At 35.0% G+C, this 21,018-nt stretch overlaps 1 protein-coding gene and 1 long non-coding RNA gene across 4 annotated transcripts in view; one reads left to right on the top strand and one right to left on the bottom strand.

Moving 5' to 3' along the window:
- The window catches only part of IGF1 (insulin like growth factor 1), a 59,071-nt gene that overhangs the window by 27,967 nt on the left and 10,086 nt on the right, over window positions 1-21,018 (top strand). Inside the window, exon 3 of the mRNA XM_068664051.1 lies at window positions 12,085-12,266. Coding sequence (XP_068520152.1) covers window positions 12,085-12,266 — 182 coding nt within the window. The remainder of the gene's footprint in view (window positions 1-12,084; window positions 12,267-21,018) is intronic.
- Window positions 1-21,018, bottom strand: part of LOC137846234 (uncharacterized) — a 110,555-nt gene that overhangs the window by 80,635 nt on the left and 8,902 nt on the right. For 2 of the 3 annotated variants that reach the window (XR_011090429.1, XR_011090428.1), the window contains exons 2-3: window positions 2,827-2,894; window positions 2,329-2,402 (exon numbers count right to left, since the gene is read on the bottom strand). This is a non-coding gene — a long non-coding RNA (uncharacterized lncRNA). Of the gene's footprint in view, window positions 1-2,328; window positions 2,403-2,826; window positions 2,895-7,017; window positions 7,140-21,018 lie in introns of all 3 variants that reach the window. The other variant, XR_011090430.1, reaches the window with a different exon arrangement.

Raw genomic sequence — 21,018 nt, 5'->3', positions numbered from 1 at the left:
TTAATTTGAATGTGTTATTAAAAAATAAAAAAGCTTTCTAGCTGTGTGTCTGTTACAGTTGAAAATGACTTAACCTCCTCTGGACACTAGCCCATTCCTTTAGTTGTAAGAAATTAGACAGAAGAAGCAAAAAAGATATTACAGGGATTACATTTTTTTTGGTGTGGAAGTATTGTTTCTAGCTATTTGATTTGGTATATATATATCAATATCAGATTTAATTGTAGAACTAACTACAATTATCTACTTAAGAAGAGGTGTTTGAAAATATTTATGATCTTATTAAGTAAAGTTTTGGGTACCAACAGAGTATGCCCAAAATCCAATTTGCGGTGTACTGCTTGACTCTTAATGTCATGTTTGAATACTAGATTATTAATCTCAAATACAGCTAATAACTTGCAAATGCAAAATTAAATATCAAAAGACTCAACAAAAATATTTGAAAAGGCCTTAATACTGATGTCTATATCCAAGAAATACTTTCAGGCACAACTCAAAATCTGTTTCCAGAGAATCAACAATTTTATTCAAAATCCATCATGCTTTGAGATCTAGTAGCATTTTAAACTATAGGTGTTAAATGCTTGAGAATTAAAAATGACTGTAATTTCTAATGAACAATACAGGAATAAAAGATTCTTTAGAAATATACTTCATGACATTCACTTGATTCTACTTTTTCATTTTCTGTGATACCATGTAGGCCCTCCACTGGCCAAGTAAGCATAAGACAAGTTTTGTGGGTTTTTGTATGTTATTTTTTTCCAAGAAAACCATAGCTCCTGAACAAAAATATGCTCAATGTGAAGTGGACATAATGACATGCAAAGTCACTGGCCACGTTGGGAAGAATGATTCTGTAGACTGAAGCACACCTAAAAATGTTAACATTTACAGTCACTACTAAGCTTACATATTAGTGTAATAATAAGATAAATTAAAAAGACTACCACTGTAAGCATACTTATTCACCCCACTTATTTTCTGCTGAACTTGATTCCTTGATAGGATTACTGCCTGTTTGCTTCATATAAAACTTTACTGCCTATAAGCCCTTCTATCTTCAATGATCCTACAGAAACTGTAGTTTTGGTATATAAGATGCTATCCTGGAACCAATTTCTGCCTGCACTATATCAGCATTACTTTGATTATGATCTCTCTGCATGTCTTCAGTAATAAGAAGGTGTGCTTGGTTGTCAAGGAGAATAAGAGTAGTTTCATTTATTATTCAGCACTGCCTTCTTTTTCTTTATGTCCCTGTCACTGGAACTTATCCTCCTAGCTCCTATTGCAGTATTAAATCACTAACAAAAAAAAATGGAGCTAAAACTGGTAAAAAAACAGTGTGAGTGAAAGGTGAATCAAGCATAGTAGTATATTTCAGCTAGCTTTAGCTAGCTGTTGTTTCCAGATACAACTCACTGTCCCTCTCTCACCCCAGTGACTTCATCCTCACTCCCTAATGACTATGTACTTCACTGGAAAGTTTCACTTTTTCTTTTATCTCATTAGACATGTTAACAGGAGCATCATGACCTCAAAAGAATGCTTTCTTTCAAGATTAGATTTTTACATGACCGAACAAGTCAAAAGTAAGGTTAATGGAAGACAGGTATATGGTTAAGACATTGGCCTAGTGCTTAAATTGATGTAGGTTCAGTTCCTGGCACTGTCACAGCTTTCTCCCGTGCAAAGAATTGATAGCTAGATTCCATAAATATTCCTGAAACTAAGTAGTATCTTTCTGTGCAAAGAGCTCTCTTTATTTAGGATAAAGTACTGTTAAACATCAGTGAAGATAAAAGAATCTAACTCCTAATCTTTCTGTCTTAATTCCCCTTCAGAATGCAGTGGTTAATTTGTCCTCGGTAATCAGGAAACTTGAAATTCAACCTTCACGAGTAAAAGTATCCCAATAGCCCAAAAGTAGCAGACCATTAGATATAAGTTTTCACATTTGCAACGTTGGCCATAAGAAAACTACATGCTTAACTTTCATAAAAAACATTGTCATCTTACCTGTGCTTATTATTTTTTTTTTAAAGTAATTAATGCTTCTGGCTTCTAGAGAAAGGTTCAATTACTGAAAGTCTAAACAAGACTCAGACAATACTTTCCAAATTACTGCACAAGTACAAAGCTGAATCTTGATTATTTCTTATTCTCGATTGCTTCATAGAGTAGTGTACAAGGTTGGATGCTTCTTGCTGACAAAGCCCTTCACAATGATATCAGATCTCAGTAAACAGAGCCTATAGTTCCAGAACTTAGCACATATTGGAGTAAATCTGCTGAAGTTAACTGTATTAGACAAATACAAACCTAGTATGAGTGAGAAGTGAGCCATGCCCTTCCTAGTGTCTTCTTTCTCCCTCTTTTCTGGTGTCATATTGTTTCTAATGAGGGAAAGAAAAACGTCAACATCTGTCTCTATAATAGATTAGATAACAGTGGCCTCCTCCTAATTGCTTACACCCTGGAAGGACTACTGTCATATAAGTAGAAATAGAAATTGTAATGTGTGACAATAGCTGCACCCATGGATACAGTGAAAGATAGAGAAGAGAGATTTAATTTCAGTATTATGCAACAGCCATTCAAACTTTCTCCCTCTGACTAGTTGATGCAGGAATAAGAGTGCCATGTTTGTCATTTATTATTTGCTTTCATTTCCCAGAATACAGCTGAGAATAAGTACCTTGATAAAATCCTGGTTACACACTGCAAAACATTGTATTGTTTGTTATGCAGTCAGTAGGATTAACTCCGGGAAACAGTCATTCAGTTTCACGTTGTACATCAGGATTCTTTTGTTCTTACCTCCTTCAGGGAATCACATCACATCCACTCCATGCAAATATCTCCAGATGCCACTAAGATGAACTGAACTGTAAGATTGGAAGGCAAATCAAGCAATTGTTCATTATCAGCTTGACGCCAAGCCCACTAGGGGCAGTGGAAGTCTTTCATTGATTTTAATAGATTTTGGATCAGGTTCTATATAAGTAGCTTCTGGCACCTGATTCATAATCCTGGCTGCACTAAAAGATTTCCCAATGACTTCATTGATGCTAGAATTTCACCCAATTACACTTTTTGCATTTTTATTCATTTGACAATCCAAATAAATCAGAATTTTACATTGGCTATGAGATAAGAAAGGCATGGAAGGTCATTGATCATCCTTCTACCACACACAAGGGTAAGTAGTAATTATTTATTGTGAGAGCATATACAAGAAAAAGAAAGAACGTGTTCTCATTATGGATGGATGACTGTATTACTGTTGTCCTCCTGGATGCACTATAGTGGGAAATATCCAAATGTAGCAATGACCTACTGGTTTCTAATTATCTTGTCCTAAACCTCGATAAACCTGCCCATTCTTGCAGTAGTGAATTTCTGTCCAGCAAAGCATTTCCCTTGCCAAAGTATATATTTTTTGGCAGCATCTGGCACTTTCCAGCCCTGGAATCTGACGTAGGCTTGTAAATTGTGCTAGGTTGGCAAGGTTTTCACCCTCTAGAGCACTGAATTGGTGTAAAATAATACATTATATTGTTTCCCACTCTTTCTGCTCTTTTTTTTTTTTTTTCCTCAAAAGAATTCTAAACTCTAAAATTTCCATTTCATATCCCAGTGCAATACTCAAAAAACTATAGGTCTTTCTCTTCACACGTTGCAACTGGCTTAGGAACTACTGTGTGAAGGAAGCATAATGGCTCTATCATATGCTTAGTGTGCTTCATGGCCTCCAAAGCAGCAGTTCCATAAAGAGAGCAAAGTACAGTGCAGCTGCATGTGAGAGTAAATTGTTATAAGTGCTGTACCTTGGAAATAAGTTTAGGGAAAGAAGATTTTTATTTTTATTATTATTATTTATTTTTATTTTTATTTTTCAATTTAATATACAATGAAGAAAAAAATGCTTCTGAAAGAGTATTTCTAAATGAAAAGTCAGCCTTCTTCTACTGTGTAACAGACTACCTGGTAAACAAAGACACACAAATTTAAAATTAAGACACCTTTTGGGATAAATCTACATTTGCTGGCTAACGAACTTTACTAAAGTGAAATAGTTGTTTTATTCACCACTTGGAATGTTAGAGTTTTCAGTTTTTCATAAGGTGCAGCTTATAAATGTTAATTACTCAGGGAAAATTCTCCTTGAGTAATTAAGTCAAGACTTAATAGATTTCTCTTATAGAGGAGTATTAATTGAGCGCCTATGCTTTGCCTGTCTTACTTGCCTAGTATTTTAAAGGACAAGGACCTTAACAGCAAGTAAAGATCTTCTTGCCTTCTTGACTCAGTAATTAGTGTGATCCAACATTCTACAAAGCAGTAGCTCTCTTGCAATATCTCACTATTAACAAGTGCATACGCTTTCATGAAGATTTTACTTGTGCATACTGATAAAGCTTTTCCTCTATTCTCATGCATATTAAATTAGACTTCAGAGCTAGATCATCCATTCATTGAGCATTTATAAATGCTAATATATGCTTATTTTGATGAATACAAACAAAAATCAGTCTAAGCATAATTATTTTTTTGGCACTGACAAAACATTGAAGGAAAATAGAAGCTAAATATTAAATATTGTAGCTTCAAAATACATGCAACTTATTTACATGAAAATCAGATTGCCTACTTTGCAAAGTTGAAATCATAAGGTATTTCTGTTAAGGCACTTTACAACAGGTCATAAAATTTGTTTTTTGCTTGCTTGTATGTTTGTTTCAATACTTCATAGAAGTATCAAAATAAAGGCATTTCCCACTGATTGAACATTGACTCATAATTTTCCAAATACTGATTCGAAATTCCAGAGTACTCTCAAGAAGTATTCCTGATATAATATTAAATCATTTGTCTAAGATCGTGAGGAGATTAAAAGTGATATCAACACACATATTTTGCATACACATTTATTTATAATGCACAATAGGGAAGGATACTAGCCCTACTGTACAAAACATAGTAAAAGAGGCATGGAGATACATGATTAAATGGCAGACTGGATGGAATGCTTTTTGGAACAAATATGGGTCATCATATTTAATTGCTAAAATGGAAATGGAAATGGATTCATACTCCACCAGCAGCATATTTTGTGATTTAGGACAAAACACTTGCAATGGAAATCATCTTGTTTGACTTCAGTTACCTAGAGGTAACTGAAAAATCATCTTGTTTGACTTCAGTTACCTAGAGGTTATGTGTATAATCTAAGAGAAGATCAGGTAGCTTTATATCTAGTCAAAGAAAGAACACAGGGTCTTTCAGAGGACAATTAATTTTGAGTCATGCATCCAAAACATTCTAAGCCACTCAGACATACCTGCCTGTTGACTACCTTAAACTAGACCCCTAATTTTCAGATAGTGAAACTGGGTAAAATGAACGGCAAACTCAGCATCCCTATTTGCCACCAAAAGGCCGACACTACCTGGAAGTCAAAAATACTTCAAGCCACCAGCTCCCAGCCTGGATCCAGTGTACAAGATGTTGTAGTTCTACATTGCAATATAGCAGTAGAGAGCCTCATCATTGTTCAGGCATGGACAAATTCTCTCTGGCTGACCTACTGCCCCTCAGTATGCCTATATACATACAGATATTGTAGGCTACAAATTGGACATACTGGTAAATGAGAAAAAGAGCTTGTTATCACACCATTTTGGAGGATCACTTACAGAAACACCCCAAAACTGCTGTCAGTGCTTCAACATTGTACAAATTATATTACCCTGATATTTTATAAGAAACATATCGAGATTCTCTGGTCAAAAAGAAAATCCACAAGATCACTGTACACTAGTAGGTCAATAGCCTTTCATGTTACTTTAAAAGCTGCAGTTATAACCAAATGTTGACTCTATTAGTAGGTTAGGAATATGGTTCACTGTTTTTCAGATTTATTATATTTTTCTGAATTACAGTCTAAACAGCATTCTTGAGTTCTACTCCTGGGCTGAAAAAGACACTATGTACAGCACATATAAAGAGTCACATAAAACCTCGAGGACACAATACCACAGTTTTTTTCTAGAGTCCTCTAAAAATAGTTTAGTTTTGTGTTTATTCTGGGCTGTTTCTCATGTCATTTCCTCATGCTAGTGTTACAACAGTAGATTTTAATTCTCTAAAGAATGTCTAGGTAGTTTGACAATTGAAACTTTTATAGTCCACCTACACCAGTGCTTCTAACATTGAGGCCATCAGTCTAGCAGAAGCAATGGTAGCATCAATGAAATATTTGAAGTTGGGGGGTGGGAAGAAAACAAAGAAATCAAGCATAAACCAGCCCTACTGAATTACTCCACTGGCTTTGCATTATTTAAAGGGAAGTGCTGTTAGTATAGAAGCCAGCTGTTTAACTATTATAATTCTGGAACTTGGCCTGCTTTCAGTGAACTTCAGAACAGTGTGACTAAACTTTGTATCTGCTTGTAGCACATGGAAAGAAACATTCACATATTTGGTACAGTAGATTAAATGAGAGCCAAAAATTCTATTAAGTAAACTTTGACCTACATGATATGAGACCTCTTTTGAGCCTGCAACTGACAAAAAAGGAAAGAAACCTCCAAGGAAATCAGTGTACATCAGCAAAAAGGAATGCCTAGGACTGTTATATGTCCACAGGCAGCACTTTGAAGGTTGAGTAAATATAAGGAACTTTTTGATAACAGCTGGAAGGCAGCAATGAAACTGTGTCAGAAGGATGAGAATGAGCTATATGGGTGCCCAGTATATTGACACAGACGGATCAGTCAGTATTTTAAAGCAGTATCATCAAAAATTAAGGAATAGAATACTGATATAAAATGTGCAGAACACACAGCCATTTATTTATTCATATGGATTTCAGTCTACAGATTAAGTTGTTAGTTAAATTAGTCCCTGTGTAGGAGATCACTCAGGCGTGTTCTTAATGTTGAATATGTGCTTTAGTCCAACTAACTGCGCAGGAGCTTGAACATTTTCTTAGATCTGCATACATACTTTGATAATGATCAGCTGGGACCATTTTGATCCTGTAGTCCTTCAAGAAGAAGATGAGCAGAGTACCAATAATACTTGCAGAAGTGATAGTAATTCCTTGTAATTCTTGATCTCATCTTTGCCTGTAGTAATGATATACACAGCAGCACGTAAGAGGACAGCAGTAATTTCAAATTTATTGATCTTAAATTAATGTAGGCACTAGACACTTCTGAAAAGTACAGCCCAGAATAATGATTACTGAAAAATAATCATTTTTTCCTATTAATTTCTATTCACTTTATTTACCTGCTATACAGCACTTCAGATAATATCAGTTTCTATTTCCTACAGAATTTAAGGATATTTGATTAGGTAGGTCTTTCAAAAACCTTAGGAAAACTTTTTTAAAGGGAAAGTTAAATAATATCATTTAACTTCACAATATTTATATTATTCTTTTAATGAAGGATGAGTAGCTAGTACGCCATGCAATACATGAATATTTCAGTCTATAAATAAATGCTGTTTCATTACTGACCACGTCACTGATGTGTTAGTGATTTAATTCCAAACTCATTACATTTTCCATAGAGGTTTTTAAAACTGCTGTAGGACATTATATCCTTCTTGATAAAATGAACATTCTGTCATAAAGAAGAACTTGTCTTTGGTCTGGCTAAAGTAAAAATAATTTTGAAGTATGCTGAAATTTTACCTGAAAGATTCTAAAATTCAGGATCTGCATTAACTATTTAAACATACAATTACATGGGAGGAATGTTGCTACTGATTACTAAATAAGGCAGGTAGTGCTTCATGGGCAATTCAAGGTATTTTATCAACTTTATAAACAGATATTCAGATACTGAAGGGTAAAATAAATTGCATATGATCACACAAGTCAGTAGCTAGATGTGAATAAAACTTAGGACATTTTAAAGTTTGGGAAGACAAATAAATGTGGATGGGAAGACATGATACACAAATGAATGAGATATATTATTAAAGGTACAGTACATCCCATAGTTCTTCTACTTCATGTATAGTCAAATCAAATGTATTGCTGTGAAAATGACCATATTTACCAGAAGGTCATAGATTTCACAATACAAACAATACTGATACACTCACAGAATGCTATATATCCCATTGCATATCACTGCTTTTTTTCATATGCCTTCAGTAAAAAAAAAATAATTAAGGAAAAAATGCATCAGAATACATAATTGAGCAAAATTTTAAATGGCAAAACACAGGTAAAGTTGTGTAAGTATAGGCTTGGCATGGACAAATTGGGAACAACTACTGATTATTAAAAAGGATGAAGGACTTTCCAAAAAAGATCACCTCTACCAACCAGTTCATCTTTGGCTTATTTAAATGCTAAATGTTAACAATGTTAAATAACAAAAGAGGTAACAATTTTTTGAGACTTTTGAAACTTTACATTTCCTTTCATTATTCCCATTATAAACCTTCCTTATACAAATGGATCCCATAAATATGCTGCTATCAGCCAATATTTCTTCCTAGAGGAACATGCTGACCAAAATATACCACTAAGAAAAATTACCCTAGTAAGTGCTCTATAGAGTAAATAATTGGCTTCAGTAAAGAACAAGAACACTTGTTTTACAAAATGACTTTGCAAGTTAGAGTCTAGCTACTCATGGAGGAAAGACTTCTACTATCAAGTTCTGTTGTTACCCTGTGGAAGTTCTTAGCACAGATATTTCATCTTATTGACTTTAAATTTTGTCACTGATAACATTGTCTATCTATTATGAATGTCATGAGGATCTGACATCTGTGTGATTCTTAAAAGTGCAAAATAATATTAATCCTAAAATATGCTATTGGCTTGACAGTTTTCTAGGTAGAAAGATCACGGAAAGCCAGTTGAAACTAATAAATAGTCTGTCCCTCTTTATTTTTACTATTATCAGTCATGGGATGATAATAGTAAACACATGATTACAGCATGTCAATGGATCAACCAAACCTAAATGCCTATTAGCTTATGTGAAATACCATTCAAAAGAAAAATCATAGAATCATAGAATGGCTTGGGTTAGAAGGGACCTCAAAGATCAAATAGTTTCAAGCCCCCTGCCACAGGCAGGGATGCCTGCTACCCACTTGATCATGTTGACCAAGGCCCCATCCGACCTGGCCTTGAACACCTCCAGGGATGGGACATCCACAACTTCTCTTGGCAACCTGTTCCAGTGCCTCACTACCCCTACAGTGAAGAATTTTGAATATCTAATACAAATCTATTCTCCTTTAAAGGTTTAAGACCATTCCCCCTTGCCCTATAATTTATCTGAGAAGAGTCTCCCTCCATCCTTTCTGTTAGACCCCTTTAAGTACTGAAAGGCCACAGTGCAGTGGCCAGAGCTTTCTCTTCTCCAGGCTGAACATCCCCAGCTCTCTCAGCCTTTCTTCATAGGAGTGGTGGTGCTCCAGCCCTCTAATCATCTTTGTGACCCTCTCCTGGACTCACTTTAACAGGTCTACATCTTTTTTGTTCTGGGGGTCCCAGAACAAGATGCAGTACTCCAGGTGGGGCCTCATGACGGCAGAATAGAGGGGAACAATCACCTCCCTTGATCTGCTTGTACGATGTATTTGTTTATGACAAATTGGTAGACTGAGAAAAGAAAGGTGAGCTTAACTAATCAACAGTTCGTGCCAGTTCAGCTGGATCTATTAAGAGAAGTTACACCTTCATATACAGGAACAGAATTTGCCCTTAGATGTTTTAAATGGGAGTAAGACAAAATGTTGAAGAGCTCCGGGTGTCCAACACAGTAACAACACTCCAGATTTTATCACGACTGCTGAATTTCAAAAGTGTTAGGCTATGAGAATTAATAGGCTTTAGAAATATTTCCAGGGAAAAACTTGTAGCTTATAACTCAGTGAGTGAAAATGGTCTGGAAAACAAAACAAAACAAAAAAGACACCAAAACAAACAAACAAACAAACAAACAACAACAAAAACAGAAACCACCAACTCTGTATCTTTCCAGTGATACACAGAAAACAACGCACACACACAAATCAAAATATTACCGTAATCTACTCCTGGCTTGCTATTCTCTTTAGTCTTATGAAACAAATTATTTAGCAGACAATGTACAGTATAGAGGTCCTCAGTGGATTGCAATATACCAAGTAAGCATGTTTTTCTTTTTGTTTAATTTATAGTCCCTGGAAAAAGACATTTAAAAACCTATTGTCTGGGTTTACAAAGCTCATGGGGATAGTTAGTTCTTAGCTGACTGTACTGCTGGCTAAAATGTTAGACATACTTTACCACTAGAGGTCTTTTCATTTACGGATGTACTGAGGCCTCAAGGGTTCTTTGTCAGTGGACATATGTTTTAATCACAGAGAATTGCAAAATGCAGTTGTTGTCTTCAAATTGACAACTGCAGACCAGGTACACAGATATTAATCTAGAATTTGCTGTATAAGCATAAGAGGCAAGAATTTCTCAAAGAGAAACTGAATTTCCATCTTTGTTGATTTGCTCTTTTCCTTTATTTAGCTCGAGTAATTTCTTAAAACTGAATTCCTTGCCAAATCCTGTAAATAATAGATTTAAATAGATTTGAGTCACAATGATAAAAATGAAGAGAAGAAAGAAAGAAAGAAGTGAAAGGGGAGAAAGGGAGGGAAGGAAGGAAGGAAGGGAGAGAGAGAAAGAGAGAAAGAGAGAGAGAGAGAGAAAGAAGGAAAGAAGGAAAGAAGGAAAGAAGGAAAGAAGGAAAGAGAAAGAAGGAAAGAAAGAAGGAAAGAAAGAAAGAAAGAAAATAAAAGAAAACGGTTGAGCTGACTGAATCAAGTTACTTCATTTTTCTTGGATTTTGGTGCAATATTCTTTCCTTTTTTCCATATTTTGGAGTTTTATCCAATGTGTATCATCTCTAAATGGAAACATTTAATGCTGAAAATGTCAAAACAAAACATTTAATCTTTTCAGAATTTTACTGTCTGAAACCAAATTCTACCAGAATTTAAAAATAGATGTAGTAAGTCAGCAAATGCTTTTTGTGTGTGTGTGTGTGTGTGTGCATGTGTGAATTTACTGTTCATTCATTTCTCATATAATAGAACAACCACACATCCAACTGGGTTTTATTCAAACAAGTCCAGGAAATAATGGGTGTGTAATCTTTGCATAGTATGGCAGTGAAATCTCTAGTTACTAAAGAAATCAGAAATCCCAGGGAAAAGAAAAAAAAAGAGAGAGAGAGAGAGAGTTTGACAGTTCTGTAAATGAAAATGTCACCCTTTACTGTAGCTGAGTGAAAAATGCAATTAAAAAACAAAACAAAACAAAACAAAACAAGTATTTCCCACAGATGCCCTGTAAAAACACAAAACACAGGAACAATAATGTTCTGTCAGTCCAATTTTCCATCTTGTGTAAAGCTATATAATATTAAACACTGTCTGTATCTGTTCCATCAACCATCACCCTATTTTTGCTGCATATCATTAGTTACTGAGTTACCTCATTTCCTGTTTCCCATTGGTTTTTGAGCTTGCAGATCTTAGACCCTATGCAGTTGTATATAATATTTATTTCCCCTTTGGAGCATACTCTGTCTTCATATAGTGGCTCAATGAAGCCTTTTTCAATAGAAAATACTTGCCTACTGCACAGGCATAACACCAGCTACCTCAATCAGCTCAATAATTAGATTTCATCCAAAAGCTAAAAAGTAAATTCCCTTTGCAAGGCTTCTAACTGCCAGATTACAGCTTCCTTCCTCTCAATTTTCAATGCCAAGACAGTTCAAGAAAATGTTTTAATAATACTCTTCTAAGAAGATGTAAGTTTGCTCAAATGCTTAAGTAGCAGCTATCCATAGACAAAGATCCAAGCTGGCCATTTCCAGGAATATCTTTGGAAGCTGTATCTAAGGACATTGTTTTAGAACAGATACACACAGGCAGCCTCTACAACTGTCATTGGTGATTCAGTTAAAATAATGCAACTTAATATGAATGCTGCTGAGATCTTTGCATTTTCTTTCTAACATAAAAACTTTCCATTTGTGTTTTGAATAGGTAAGCCTACAGGGTATGGATCCAGCAGTAGACGCTTACACCACAAGGGAATAGTGGATGAATGCTGCTTCCAGAGTTGTGACCTGAGGAGGCTGGAGATGTACTGTGCTCCAATAAAGCCACCTAAGTCTGCACGCTCTGTACGTGCTCAGCGCCACACTGATATGCCAAAAGCACAGAAGGTAGGCCAGGCCAAAAAATAAAATGCTCTATCTATTTTAGGAAAGGAAAATTGTGTCAAGGCTGGTAACGTAGCAAACAACTGATGTGTTCTACCTGCTAGGGACAATAACAATTAGTGTATTTTTGGAAAAAAATACATGGTAGGAAATAAGGAGGAGATAAAGTGTTCTATCTCACCTCTTAGAATAAAAAAGTGGATTTGCTAAGCTAGTAATTATGAGAGCTTTTCCTGTTTCTGGGTATTAACTGACAACTACTCCCATCATCCAATCATAAATAGCACCTAAAAATTCCTTCAAAAAGAAATCAAACTGAGTGTTTATATACTCATCTATCCACAAACTACTCACTCATCCTTCTTTCTAAGGAAGAGGTAGAATGAGTGGTCATAAGTGCTTCTGTTATTCATTTCATTGTGTAAATGAACAGTCTTTTTTTTTTTCTCTTTCATCATTATTTTGAGTTTTTATTTTTTTATGTACCTGAACTAAATGAATTTGATAGTCACTACACTCATTACATACTTAATTTTAATGATTTAATGATAAAAATGTATGTTCTCCAAGCACTTCAAATATTCATTGGTATAATTTGTATAGTTCTGGAGTTCAGTGTATCCAGATATTTCACCTTGCTGTATTAGATACTGTACATATATGTAGTTAAATCTCATTTATCTTCAACAGAACCTGTAGTTTAGGTAACAGATCTTAGAATAGGCTACCATTAAGCTCTCTCCCAACTGTCTCTTCCATTTGAGTTCTGAGTATCTGTTTTACATATTATCGGTCATCTTCTGTAAGCCTCCAGTGACATATTTTATTTTTGTTCACAGTTGTAATAGTTCCAGCATCCATTTCTTTCATATAAACTAATCTATAAAAGGGAATCCATTTCACCTCTTCCTCAAGAGTGTTAAACCTTTTAAAGGAATGCTTCTTCTTGGGAAGTATCACCTCAGACATGAGTATCTCAAAAGACTCACATGACAACAAGTGAAGTCTACATCAGGTAGAGCTCAACAATGGACAAGAAAACCCTGTGGTTTATTCCTATCTGGGCACACAGATATCTAAGTCTTGTGGAAAAAGAAAGATGAAAAGAAAGATGAAAACAAGCTTGGCCAGTAATCTCCGTACTTCCTCCCATACTTGTTACTTTGGTGATTGGTAAAACATTCTGCAACGCCAAGTGAAAGGAGAGGAGATACCTGTTAGCCCTTTGATAGATACAACTAACATAACACTTTCCATGGCGGGCTAAGAATTATGCCATTCTTTAGATAGATGTCTTTTTCTTTTTTGGTAAAAGGACAGACAGGGAAATATTTTCTTTATGAACTAGAAGGGTCAGAAGAAAGGCTTTGCATCTTGGAGCAGCAGCAGAGAAGGGGGTGTTCAAAAGGGAACTGTACGTGGGAAAAAAATAAGAGGGAGTATGTAGTAATTGAGACAACTTAGATGCAGGAAAAAAGCATCCAGGAAATGAAAAGGAGAGAAGACAAGAGGTGAAAGGGACACTAAAAAGCAATGTAGAGCAGAGGAAAATAAAAGAAAAGGATTAAAGGCTCAAAAAGTGAGAAATGTTGAAGGACTGAATAAAACATGTTGCATCACACATAAAACACAGAATTTTGAGGTAAGGGAAGAGAAAACAAAACTAGAGCAAAATTCACATTAAAGAAAACTATTGAAGAATATGTACAGGAAAAGGAGAGAGGTGAATAGAAGCAGAAAAATTATAAGTGCTTCTTGAAGGGAAATTGGCAATAAAATAATAGAAATCTGATGGAAAAAAAAATCCTTAACCTCTGTTCATGGGTAAAATTAGATTGAGGAAATAAAAAATACAGAAGCAGTAGGAGGAAGTATAATTCAGATTTATGGTAAATAAGGAAAATATAGTTAAATGAAACAATGCATTAAAAAACTATGTGAAAAGGCTCTAATACATATTCTCAAATAATTGTTTTTTCTTTCATTTTTCTTTTTGCCGTGTACAGGCCTCCATTAAAGAAAGACAATGCCATGCTTTTTTTTAGATAGGCTCCCCCAGTGTTATATAAAACTATATATTTATATATATATTATATTTAGCTGATTCATAACATTGATATTTACTGATTTTAACAACAACAACAACAAAATACCAAAGACAAATTATTTTTCCAAGCTGAACAATTTTTTGTTCTGCTTTAGAATATTTTCTCTGTGAATATTATCTTATACATAAGGCATAAATCTTATAAATATATAGAGAATTATATATGTAAGATAATATATGTGTATGTGATCTCTGCATTTCCTTATTTCAGTATAGCATTTAAGGCAGGATTAACTGAACCATATAATATGTTCTGTCACACAGAACATCTGATTTTGTACACAATCAGGTTTTCTTGCCTTTCATGCTTCCAATGTAGTTTTTATTTGGCATCTGCTCATAATCCATTTTAATAGAAAAATCATGGATTTTGGCTTTGGTTTAAGTGTTTTTATAGACAGCCTAGCTTCTTAAGTCCCTGAACAGATCATTCCTCCTATGTATAATTTGGTAGAACCTCAGTAAGCGTATTTCAGTAGAGGAGGGTTGTTCTGTTTATAAGTCATACTGATGCTGATCTTTAGTCATTTCATTACAAACAAATGTACTACACTACGCACACAAATCTCAGTGATGAGGGGTAGGCACTGAATGGTTATTGTGGCCTGGGAATCCCCAAATGCCTATTTGCTGATGTAAGGCCAACATCAAAAAACAGATTTAATCCAATTACAGAGACTGTGTGTGTAGAGTTTTGTTTGTAGCTAACAAACAAAATATTTCTTTCTCTACAGGGTTGTTATTTCTCCTGTTCTAAGACCTTTATTCACAAATAAATATATAGGTATATTGCAAGCTAAAAACCAAATAATTAATATACATATTACACAAAACATGCTTCACTGATTCACCAAAAATAAAAATAAAGTATTTAGAAGCACTTTGTTATTGCCACAGCTGCTGTAAACAATAGAGCACATATCCAACCTTAACTCTATCCTAATTTAGATAGCCAGCTTCCACCATCTCTCTAATTGCTCTTTCACAGTCAGCCTACACCAAAATTACCTTAAACTGGGGCAGCCAATGAATGCACCAGACATGCATAATTGCTTGCACAGAGAAATGAAGTATGCTTCAGAGCACAATGCTGTAGCTACAGGCTAACCACTCCAAAGTCTCTAGTGAACAGATGGGATAACTCAGATTATCTTTCCAGCTGGATTTCAGCACTATGGGCCTTAAGGAAGTTGTGAACTACAGAAATATGTAGTTTTTGTTAGTGCCCAGCAGTCAAACATCCTTCTCAGACGTCTATCTAAAAGATACCAAACTCTCACTAGAGCATGTGTGCCCTACTTCAAAAGAAGTATCTCCACTATTCCCAGAAATATTTTATGCTCTTTCAGTCGTAGCCTACAGGGGTCACCAAACCTGCCTGGGTCAGCAGCTGTGTGTAATGAAAAAAAAAATATATTGCAATTTGAAATGCATTTTGAGCCTTCAAATTAACAACTGATACAAGCTGGGGAACATGATAGTCCATAGTGAAGTAGCAGCTCTGCTTTTAAATGCTCTGAAGCTGAAACAGAAGAGATGTTATTTCCTATTTTTTGGTGGCAACTGGACAATGGTTGGTCAATGAGAAAATGTAAAAATAATTTTTTTTCCAGTAGCCATCATATGTAGATGTAAAAATCATATCTGCAACAGCAATTATGCAAAACCAACACAGCGGGCTAAGACTTAGTAAGCTGTTTACTCTATATCTGTTGGTTCTCTTCTGAACGTGAGCTGCAATGGTAAAACAGAATAGGCTCTATCCCTATAATCTCCATTCAACATACTCTGTGTTCTAGAATATGTTGCCCTGATCATTGAGAGTCCTCAGTACAACAGCAGCTGTCCAGAAATACAGAAATGGCATAAAATATGTAAGAACTAGAAGTAATTAAATTGGTTTCTCCAATAAGTTTTTAAAGAAAAGCTAAGTGATTTAACTTGATTTACACTTTAGTGTTCAGAGTGAAAAAAATAATAAATTAAAAATGTTCAGGTCAACTGTTCTGGACTGTTTAGGGAAGGGAAATAGAATTATCTTATATTCCACTGCAATGCTAAGGCCAAGACCATAAAGACTTTTCTTTTCTTTTGTTTATTTAATTTGATTTGTATGCTTTATATTACTAATATTCATGAGTTTTTCTATGTCTCATTATTATATTGAATTAAAAAAAAATGTTTTGAAAAGCAAAAGTCAGATTTTTCACAATGGAACTGCTAGAATTGATTTATTTATTTATTTATTTATTTTTCCAGAGGAAAACATTTTAATCTCAAAATAAAGCTTTTTGGTTTACTGCAGCTCTATTTTTATTTTATTTTTTGTTTAATTGACCTTCATTAAACTATTTTCAGCCTCCACAATACCTTGAATTTCACAGAATTTAATATCACTTTAAAATCCCTTTTGCTTCTAACCAAAGCTACTGAAATTCAGTAGTTCACCTTTTTTAAGGTGAACTATCATTAATTATTAATGATAAGGTGAACTTATCATTAATTATGATAGTATTCGAAAACAAGATCCCAGTAAACCAAACAGTTAAAATTCCATAGAAATAATATTTATGAAAATATTTGCATATTTAAACAAATAGTAAAATTTAGCAGGATCAGAATCCAGCAAGTAATTCCTTATTCTTTTAAAGAATAAGGGAAATGTGAACATTTGATTGAACAATCCAAACAGTTTCCAGGATGTCTTTTCCAGTCATTAAATGATTACTCATGAATTCGGTTTATCCAAAGCTTGCTTTGTTCATTTGCTCATTACTTGAATTCTCTTTTAAAAGCTTTGTTAGAATTATTAGTGTTAAAAATAAGATACTTAGATATGTACTAGCTATTCATCTCACCAGAATGGTTAAAAATAGGAAATCAACTGCATATTACAAATCCATTATAAAAATCTACCTCTGTTGCAGTTAGTTATATATGCAGTTAGTTATATATATAAACAAACATTCATAAAGAGGACATACGTTAATCATATATCAGCACATTTCTAAAACTAAGAGAGATGTTCCTGAACTTTTAACAAAGAGAATAGGTGTAAAACCAAAGGACGTTATAGATCAAGATTTTTTCTTCCTCCTAAAACTATGAGAGCAATTGCTGACCTTATTTTCAGATTAGAATCTCATTTAATGAGCAAATACTGATGTATTTGTATCAGCTAGTGAGTAAGGAAGAGGGAGAAACTTTCAGGTTTTGAACTGGAAGGCAGAGTAATGGTTTAATCTGTTTTTACACTAAGTGTATGTCTCGTATTTTAAGCTGTGTGAAAGAGGAACAAGAAGGAGAATTAATATTTTATCTTCAATGTACATGGTTTCATCTAGCTTTTCTTTCTTTCATTATTCTATTTTCTGAGAAATGCTAAAAAAAAATATTTTTTTTGAGTCTATTTATCCTTAAGTGAAATGAGTTTTAACAGCAGTTTGGAAAACTGGTGAACAGAGCTTTGAAAAACAACTGTTCTCTGTTCAAGAAAAGGAAATCAAGCTATTTCCACAATAATTGTGTATAGAAAGGAAGACTGTGAATTGGAATTAAGCAGTGTCATAAAACCAGTGGCAAAAAGTTCTTACCAATAAGACTACAAGATACTTTGAGAATTAACACATGAAGTCAATACTGCAAAGGCTGGTTAAATCCAGTAAATAAAGAAGAAGGAAAGAAAACAAAACAAAACAAAACAAAACAAAGTAATTTCAGGTAATTTCATGTCCTTACCTTGCACCCTAAGCAAAAAGACCAAAGAGGCGTACCTCATGATATAATTTTGGTCTTCCTCAAATTTTTATTCCTTATCCTTCTTTAAGCCTTATTTGTGGAAAATACACATAAATGTATTATCAACGAAGTACCAACAGGAACTGGTTTCTCGCAAAAGATCAGATGCTAGCTAAAATCCTTTCAGATTTTATCCAATCATCAAATTTAAATAAATACTAAGCAGAACTGAGAAAGAGGGGTAAATATGTTAATATTTTTACTTTATGAAAATGTCATTAAGAAAATAGCATATTGCATTATTTCACATTATTCTTTCTAAGATTGCCAGTATCTTCTGTAATTGGCTCTCTATCAACTCACAGGTACATTTACAGACCAAAATATGCACAATGGCAAATCCTAATTTGTTGTACATCCATGCTACTGTACATCAAAGACAGCGAGGGAAGCTTTAGGTGTAGCAGATAGAAGTTGGCTTCTTCACTTCAGTAATTTCAAAAAAAAAAAAATTGAAAGCAGAACTTGGCCTTTTTCACTTCAGAAAATTATTTCCACACATTGCTTACTTTAGTCTTATTATTTTGTTATTGACCACACTGCCCACAAAACTAAAAAGCTTTCAGATCGACTTTCGCTCACTGCTAAGATATCATATCTTAAACAAAACTACAAACATTATACCTCGCATCTATTATCAATAAAGCAAGAGATCTTTTAATGCTAATATGAGGTTTGAAAGTCCATCCTAATAGTATAGGATTGATACTGTATGCTTCCCAGTAACCTTCATCTTAGTTAAATGACCTTCATTGTTAGCGGGGCAGTCGTTATCCTAATGTTAATGCTGCACTGTCTCCAAAAATCCATGTTTAAGGTGGTAGGCTTAAAGTCTGTACTTCTCTGTTCACAAACACTTATGCAAAGTTGACGTTTTGCAACTGGCATCTTAACATGCTTACTGTCTTTGTCCAGATCTAAATATCAGACCAGAGGACATGATCATTAATTTATTTTTAATTACTTTTTCAAAGACTAGAGAAATAAGGCACAATTTTCTATAGCAGAGTAAATGCAAATTTCAGGCATTCACACTTGTTTTCAATAGTCTCAACATTGTGTACTTTGAAAAAATATGTTAGATGTGTCAAAGGACTTTCCTGCATGCATGTTAATGCTACCACCAACAGTGCCACTTCTATGTATTTATGGATCAAAACATTGATTCCAGGAGATTAACTACTCTAAAAGCAAACTGCAATCTCCCCTCAATTTCAAAGCTACCCTGTGTGTTATGACAGCTCTTTTGCCATCTACATGCCAGAGCTGAAACCCTGCTGTGTCATGGTATTTGCTTTATTTCAATGGTTAAGCCATTTTGAAGTCAGAAAACATTATCAGAGAGAATTTATCACTTAAATGCAAAATAGCTGTTGTTTTATAATAAGGCTCTCAATTTCCTTCTTATAGATCATGAGTATGCAGCCTTTAAGAATATATCACTTTTTTCAAATAGCATGTAGTTTATAATTCTTTTCCTGTATCCTGGTGAGCTTTCCTCAAAAGGGAGAACCTAGGGCCAGCAGTGATAAGGCTATTCTATATGTCAAGAGTTGGACTTGATGATCCTTAAGGGTCCCTTCCAACTCAGGATATTCTATGATTCTATTTTGCTTTGTTACTATGAGGAAAAAACAAGGCAGATGAGTCAAGTAATTACCATCTTCTTAGTGCATTGTTATGAGATAAACACTTAGAATCATAGAATCATCTCGTTTGGAAAAGACCACCCAGATCAACAAGTTGAACCATCAGTCTGACCTACTGAGTCCCATCACTAAACTATGTCCCTTGGTACCACATCCATACATCTCTTATATACCTTGAGGGACAGGGACTCCACTACCTTCCTGGTCATCCCTTTCCAGTGCTTGATCACCCTCTCCATAAAGAAGTTCTTTCTAATATCCATTCTAAACGTCCCCTTGCACAATTTGAGGCCATTTCCCCACATCCTCTCACTTGTCACCTGAGAAAATAGACAGACACCTCCTTGCTGCAGCCTCGTTTCGGGTATTTGTAGAGAATGATGGGCTCTCCCGTCATCCTTTGCTTCTCTAAGCAGCTCCAGCTCCCTCAGCCACCCCTCACAATTCCTGTTTTCTAGTCCCTTCACCAGCTTTGTTGCTCTTCTCTGCATATGCTCGAGCAAGCCAGTATCCTTCTTGTGGTGAGGGGCCCAAAACTGAAGACATTATCTGAAGTGCAGTCTCACCAGTGGCAAGTTCAGGGGGACAAACACCTCCCTAGTCTTTCTGGCCATGCTATTGCTGTTGCAGGACAGGAACCACTGGCCTTCCTGGCCACCTCAGCACACTGCTGCCTCATGATCAGGTGGCCATTGACCAGCACCCCCAAGTCCTTTTCTGCTGAGCAGCTTTCCAGTCACTCACGCAGTACTCAGCACTTACTCTAGTTTAATGTCATGCCAATAGGCTTGACCAATTTATCCAGCCTATCCAGATCCCTCTGCAGAGATTTCCTACCCTCAAACAGATCAACATTTCTACCCACCTTGGTGTTGTCGGCAAACTTACCGAGGTTGCACTTGATCCTGTCACATAGATCATTGAAAAAAATGTTAAACAAACCATTGTAGCATAAGGCAGGATCCTTAGCAGTGTAAGACTCATTGGAAGTGCTGCAATGATGCTTTAAGTGAAAATCAGTGAAAATTGAAGGGTTCATCCAGAATGAGTGCTTCAAGGTCAAAACTAAGGTACAAATTAGGGAAAACTAAAGACAGAAGGGTAGTTTTAGAAAAACTGGAAGAGAAACAAGTGACCAAACAACGTGTGTGTGTGTGTGTTTGTGTGTGGGAGGGGGGAGGAGGGGTGATAATAATGATAA

The sequence above is a fragment of the Anas acuta genome, chromosome 1, assembly GCF_963932015.1.
Source record: "Anas acuta chromosome 1, bAnaAcu1.1, whole genome shotgun sequence".
NCBI classification, from domain to species: domain Eukaryota; kingdom Metazoa; phylum Chordata; class Aves; order Anseriformes; family Anatidae; genus Anas; species Anas acuta.
This window is presented reverse-complemented; position numbering and strand designations above follow the sequence as displayed.